Raw genomic sequence first — 6,867 nt, 5'->3', positions numbered from 1 at the left:
CTCTGTCAGCGTTTATCGTTGCAATCCCCTCTATGCAAAAAAACAACAGTGCTCTATAAATCTGGTCCTGAGCAAGGGCTGGTCTGAAAACACATAATAAACTCTCCTGGCAGAGACCTCTCTCCAAACCAACAGCAATAACTGACAACACAGGACTTCACAAAGGGGAGTTTCAGAGAGGGAAGGAGAAGGTGGCACCACTGGAGTCTGCCCGGATTCAGTGCTGGTGAGTCCTGAGAAGAGATGATGTTTTCAGATCCATACCCCAAGCACAGACAGTCACTTTTACATCAGAGGTATAAATCAAGCACAAAGGAACAGGCTGATGCCACACTTTGCAGAACTGTTTAGTCATCAAAGCAACAATTAAAATCAACTTGGACCAACTCTGTCTCTTCCTGACAAGACTTGACTAACAGCACAATCTTGACATTTCGGTTTGGGGAGCTATTCTTTAAAACATCGAGGGCCTTCTTATTCAACATGTCTAACGGCTACATGAAGGTTTTTAAAGAGTCTACTCTGTAGCACTTGGGCTACCTCACTCCACTTTGCATTTACTCCTGCTGCTTAGTTCTCCACCTCAAGTAATAACTGTATCTCTTGAGTCCCAACAGAGTTATGGGAACGCAAACTTCATGATCTGTCACATAGCATTTTGCCAAAAGACCATTGCACAGCCTATTGACCACAACTGCATTTATGTTTCAATGCCATTGTGGAAAAGAAAAAAAAATGTTTTTGAGGATATTAAGGTCCAAGCAGCACTACAAGTACTGTGAGTTGGAATTTCTTTCAAGCAGTGGGGCTAAAACTCCAACTCGATCTTGGAGCAGGGTTGTATCAACAAAGCTACAGTCTTCCGTCAGCACCTTATACTGTCTTCAAAGCACAGAGAAAGAAGCTCTCATCCTGCAACAGCTGGAATGCAGCAGGCTGAGCATCCAATGGATCAGTGGCCAATTCCTTTACATTTGTGCATCATCAAGGACTTGAGATTTTATGTCAAATTCCGTGTACTGGAAGGTGGTGGAGAAAGGAATGACAGCCCTTGTCAGTGTCAGAGCAGGGAGACAGCTCTTCCAGATGCCTCCGGCTGACTGCCGTCCTTATCCGAGCTCTTAGATAAACAAAAGCTAACGGAGGGCTATCGAACAGCAGGCACGAACTCACACTTCCTAGTCCTCTACAGTGCTTACCTTCAGCATTCCAAGAATCAAGAAACCAACAGGAAAAGGTTCCCTGCCCTCATGCCAAGAAAGCTATTTTTAGAGGAGTTTAATACAGAGGAGGTCTCCTGCTGCTGCCAAAGAGACCGCAATCCTGTTTTACACACAGACAGATTTGGCAAGTGGTCTGAGTTTTCTCCTCGTTTGGCAAGATCTCAAAGTACCCGACAGAGCCAGGTAACTTCGTGGTCAGAGGAACAGAAACACGTATGCACTCATGAGTAAAAGGTGTGTCCCATCTGGAACACAAACTGGGCTAAGGACCAGGGGACATCCCAGGAGCTGTAGCTTCAGTCCTGTCCACACTCACCCTTGTGCCAGTGGCGAGTTGGACTCACCCCTTCAGGGAGCATCCCTGCCCATTTATGCAAGTCCGACCGCGATCCTGTATGCCAACCAAGGACAAACTGGAGAAAAAGGCAACAAGCCCTTCATTCAGACCGTGTGCCATGGCAATACCCGCGTTAAGGACGCCAGTTGTGAACAACCCCACATACTCCGCACGTCCTGACAGGCTGAGACCAGGCGGGGGATGTGCACAGAGGGAAGCCCGGGATGGCGAGAGGAAGATCAAGACCAGGTTTCAGCTAAACAAAACCATCCCGGCGAGCCGCGGGCGGTGGAGGTGTGGATGGATGGATCGAAGGCATCCCCGGCGTGAAAGCTCCTGACCCGGCAGCTGCACAGCAACGGGCACATCCCGGGAAAGGCACGGAGAGGCAAAGGGGTGGGGGGGGAAAGACGGGAAAAGGCCGGTCCCGGCGGGACGTGGCAGCCCCCTTACCGTAGACCAGCTTTTTCATCTCGTGGTACCTGGCCCACAGGTAGGTCTTGGTGTCGGCGCCCTCGGCCGGGGCGGACTGGCCGCCAGCTCTGCCGGGGACCGCCGGCTGCTGCTCGCGGGGCTGCCCGTGCCCGCCGTCCCCCGTGGCTTTGTGGCGGCAGCTCTGGCACGACACGGCCACGGCGAGGAGCCGGGGGGCCGCGCCACCGCCCCTCCGCAGCGCCGCCGAGCCCAGCGCCGCCATGGCCCCGCCGGACGCCGCGGCCTCGGGGGCACCCGCACAGCCGGCGCTGCTCCGCTCCGCTCCGCTGCCCGGCCCGCGGCGGTACCGCCGGGCAGCCAATCCGCGGGGCGAGGGGCTGGGCCGCGGCGAGACCCGCCCCGAGAGGGGCCGGGGCGGTGCTGGGAGGGCGGGGCGGAGCTCGGCGGAAGGCGCGGCGGGAGGCGCGGCGGGACCCGGCGGGGGCGGCGGGGTCGGCCGGAGATCCTTTACGAGGATCCCTTCACGGGGCCCATCCCGGCGTCCCCTCACGGGGATCCCCTCTCGGGGTCCATCCCGGGGTCCCCTCACCGGGTCCCCTACAGGGATCCCCTCTCAGGGTCCATCCCGGGTCTCCCTCACAGGGATCCCCTCTTGGAGTCCCCTCACGAGGATCCCCTCTCGGGGTCCATCCCGGGTCTCCCTCACAGGGATCCCCTCACGGAGATCCCCTCTCGGGGTCCATCCCACATCCCCTCACGTCCCCTCAGGCGAAGCCCCGCCCCGGCTCCGCCCCCGGGCCAATCGGACGAGGCGCCGCGCCACGCGCGGGGGGGGTCACGTGGTCTCCCCGCCGCGTCCTTCCGTGCGGAGCCCCCCGCGCTGGAGGTGAGGGGCGCGCGGCGCGGGGGCGCGCGCGGCGCTGATTGGCGGCGCGTTCCCGCCGCGGGGGAGGGGGCGGGAGGGGCGGGGGGTCCGTGAGGGGCCGCCATGGCGGGGGGGGATCGGCCGGGCCCGCCCGTCCCGCGCCCGGCTGCAGACACGGTGTGACCGCGGCACGTCCCGCTCCGCGTCTGACACGCCCCCCCTCCCCTGTTCTCTTCCCTACATGTGAAGGCGCCGGTGCCGCCCGGCCATGCTGGTCAGCAGGAGGCTGAAGCGCCTCTTGCAGCTGGTGCCCGGGAAGGAGCGCTTCGGCGTTTACAGGTTCCTGCCCTTCTTCTTCGTGCTCGGCGGGGCCATGGAGTGGTTCATGATCAACGTCCGCATCGGCAAGGAGACCTTCTGTGAGTGAGAGGTCACCGCCGCCCCCGAGCCCTGCGCAGGGGGATCCCCTTCACGACGGTCCCCTCACGACAATGGGGGTCTGGCGGCGCCTCCTCACCCGGAGGGCTGTGACCAGCACGGCAGACACTGCTCTCCTTAGTTCTGTGACACTCCAGGCTCTGCCTCCCCAGCAGAACACGCTGGGCAGAAACAAACCGAAAACCTGGGTTTAGGATACTAAATTAGATTTTAGCTGAAAGAGAGGAGGTTTAAATTGGATATTGGGAAGAAATTCTTTCCTGTGAGGGTGGTGAGGCCTTGGCACAGGTTGCCCAGAGAAGCTGTGGCTGCCCCATCCCTAAAGTGTTCCAGGCCAGGTTGGATGGGGCTTGGAACAACGTGGGATAGTGGAAGGTGTCCCTGCCAATGGCAGGGGGTGTAACGAGATGACCTGTAGGGTCCCTTCTAACGCAAACCATTCTATGATTCTATGATGATTTTTTTATATTGAAAAAGACTCATGAGATTTGCCAGAATTTAAGCATGTGAGCTCATCTGAAATATGACTTTTACAATTAATAAGTATGAAAATGGCTCACAAGAATTTGGCTAATGGCATTTAGTTCCTGGAAGTTAAAGCATTTACTTCTAAAATTACATTCTTCCCTTTAATAAACATTGCTGAAAATATTTGTGTACTTCAGAAAAAGGATCAGCTCAACTGTATGTTTTATAGGAATATTCTCATTTTCATGGGAAATTTTGTTGAGTCTCCTGTACAGTGAAAGAGCTTGGTACAGTTTCCAGAGCTGACAAACCCACAGCAATCAAAATTGCTTATCTGCTCACTGCTGAAGACTTGGATTTGTTGTGGATTTTCAGTTGTTCATTTCTAAGACATAACTAAGTCAGGTTAGAAACTAAAGCACAACATCCATGGAGCAGTTGCCATTATATTTCACCTCAAGCCTTGTTTTCCTCAAAAAAAAATTAAAATTGCCCTGCCTAATGGTATATACTACAGTAATAATCATTGTGCACTTTAGCCCTATTTTTGCTTCATAATCCAAGCAAAGTGAGAATGTACAAAACTGATAACCTCATTTTTTGTCAGTGAGGGGTTTTATTTGGTGAGGGATATTTAGGGGTGATCACGAAGAGGGGAGGGAGGAAGGATGACTGGGAAGACCATGAAGATGGGAATATTCCTGTGCTTTGTTTATCTAAAAAAGGCTAAACTACTGAAGCCAGGCTGGCAGCCCTCAGGCATTGACTTTGTGCCTATAATTTAATTTCCCTTTTGCTTCATTTAGTTGGGGTATTTGTATTTCAATTACCCTCGTGGGAAAGTAGACAAGAAATGACTGTATCTCACTGGAAACTTAGTTTTCCTATAAAAACATTTAATCAGGACTGAAGGGAAGAACTTTAGCCTGGATGGAGAACATGAGCTATTTTAAGGGGTAATAAGGATTTGTGTTGGCCTGAATTTCCAGTTGCCTGTCAGCGTCTGCAAGAGGAATTTGGACTGAAAAGTTTAAAAAGAGATGACAGGGTTCACACATTCGGTACCATCTTGCACTGGGAAAACTCTAATACCAAATCTCTTTCTCTGCAGATGATGTTTATCGTAGGAAGCGCTCCGAGAGAGAGTACGAGGCAAGGATGGAGAAGGGGGAAGTTTAGCTGGAACATTTCAAGGGGGAGGTCCCAGTGCTTTAATTGTATCAGTGCCAAAGCAGCATTACTGCCACGTGGAGGGTGGGGGAAGATGTTGGCTCTGCGAGATGAACTGTGATCCACACGTCTGTGTAACATCCTCTTAGATGGCTTTGGCAGTTTTGTTCTTCTTCCATATCTTTAATATTTTGTATTTAAATTGATAGCGAAAATTTCATTGTGTTTGGGCACCCCCCACTAATTTAATGTTCGCTTAGTATTTTTAAATAAACTAAGCTGAGTAAACAGTTTGGCTAGTGCTTTTGTTTGCTTGGTGAAACACCCTCCTTGTGACAAGATTGGTGGGAAAGAAATGTTACCATTGCATCCACCTCAGCAGAATGGAAACAGTTATTTTTAGTTGGTTTCCCTTGTACTGGCAGAGACTGCTCTGGCATCTATTTGTTTTCTTTCCAGTGTGGCATAATTTTAACTGGATGAAAAGAGCACAGACTCACTGCTCAGTGTTTGCTCAGCTTGGAAAGTCACCCGTGTGTTCAGGCTCTGCTGCCCATAAGTGCAGAAACACCCTTTGTTGCTGCTCTGGCAGTGACCTGAGCTCAGCCTGGGGGAAAAGTCTGACAGGGGTACTAGGTAACAGAGCAATGGCAGTCCTGGCAAACCCAAGTCCTGACTGTAGGATCCTGTCCCCAAAGCAGGAAAGCACAGTGTGTGACTGCTGTGTCCTGCACAGTGACACTGGGGCTGGGGGGTGTGGGAGCGTGTTGTGACTGTGCATCAGGGACTGGTACAGTGTAAGTCACTGAGGGTCCTACATTACTACCATTGTTCTATTTCTGAGGGGATGTGTGTGTGCTGAGGGTGCCACGAAGAAGCCAGGTATTAATACAAACCCAAGGGAGTTCATACCCTTACCTGTGTTCCTGTGCTACCTCCTGACAGCCTTAGGAAGTCTTCATCCACTGAGGAGGCTGACTGAAGATGTTATGGTGCAGGTACTCGAACCACTGTGCTCTGTGTATTTTGACTGGGCAGCAAGTGAAGCACTTGAGGAAAGTCTCTATTTCAGAAGTAGTAAGAATTCTGACTTTGGTTCCAAGATAGAGGCAATGTTCAAAAACTCATGCACAAGCTACTTTTTGCAGTCACAGATCATCACACTGAAGTCACTCCTTCCTGTAGCAGTACATTAAAGAATAAAGTATAAATAAAAAGCCAGATTTTGAAAACTGCTGAGCTTTAGCTCCATCTGCTTTTACTTCTTGAGCCTTTTGAAACTCTCTTGTGCTTGGTTTCCATAGAACAAATAAGTTTTTCAGTATCTGGGATTTTTCCAAGGAAGAGCCCTGTGCCCCAGTTAATTCCCAGGACTCAGGAGCCTGGTGTGAAACTTCCTGTGGTGTCCCTGAAGCACTCCTATAACAGCAGCAGTGTTCCACAGACACCAGTGAGCCAAGGCCAGCTTTCCACTTCAGGCCTTTTGCTTGTTTTGCAGTGACTGTTTCCCATTTGCAGCTGAGAGCTCCAGGCACGTCTGGAAGATCCCTCATGTGTCTCCAGCCAGGTAAACACAAAGGGAGCCAGGCTGCAGTCGCTCGCAAGGAGTCTGGTGTCAGGGGCTTCCGTATGACTGATCTTTGTGACCACTGCAGGAATAAAATCCTTCTCCAAGTTGGCATCGTACCATTTCAGGCAGCACAGATCTGTTGAGACAGAATATGCAGCTTGACATTTAGAAATCTGAGTTGTATTCTCTGTTCCACAATGTTTGCTATTGCTGACCCTTTGGCATTCCTGCGTTTTGCCAGTCTGACTAATGCTGGAAATAAGAATAGCTACAAGGACCCATTCCAGAGTTTCAGCCCATTCCGGAACTGAACACTCTCAGGGATTTACTATTGATTTTAATCTACACTCAATTGTCAACA

The 6,867-nt window shown here is 51.6% G+C and overlaps 2 protein-coding genes across 2 annotated transcripts in view; one reads left to right on the top strand and one right to left on the bottom strand.

Annotated features, from left to right (window-relative positions):
* The window catches only part of NT5DC2 (5'-nucleotidase domain containing 2), a 25,495-nt gene extending 23,238 nt beyond the window's left edge, over window positions 1-2,257 (bottom strand). The window contains exon 1 of the mRNA XM_027700704.1: window positions 2,014-2,257. Within this exon, the coding sequence (XP_027556505.1) occupies window positions 2,014-2,257 (244 nt within the window). The remainder of the gene's footprint in view (window positions 1-2,013) is intronic.
* A 534-nt stretch (window positions 2,258-2,791) lies between these two features.
* On the top strand, window positions 2,792-5,226 carry SMIM4 (small integral membrane protein 4). Its single transcript, XM_027700705.1, has 3 exons — window positions 2,792-2,881; window positions 3,104-3,279; window positions 4,878-5,226. Exons 2-3 carry the CDS (start codon window positions 3,129-3,131, stop codon window positions 4,943-4,945), a joined length of 219 nt encoding a protein of 72 aa, XP_027556506.1. The 5' UTR covers window positions 2,792-2,881; window positions 3,104-3,128; the 3' UTR covers window positions 4,946-5,226.
* Window positions 5,227-6,867: the final 1,641 nt, after the last annotated feature.

The sequence above is a fragment of the Neopelma chrysocephalum genome, unplaced genomic scaffold (assembly GCF_003984885.1).
Source record: "Neopelma chrysocephalum unplaced genomic scaffold, ASM398488v2 Primary Assembly neopelma1_147, whole genome shotgun sequence".
In the NCBI taxonomy this organism is placed as follows: Eukaryota; Metazoa; Chordata; class Aves; order Passeriformes; family Pipridae; genus Neopelma; species Neopelma chrysocephalum.
The sequence above is the reverse complement of the archived record's forward strand: the minus strand, read 5'-3'. Positions and strand labels throughout refer to the sequence as shown.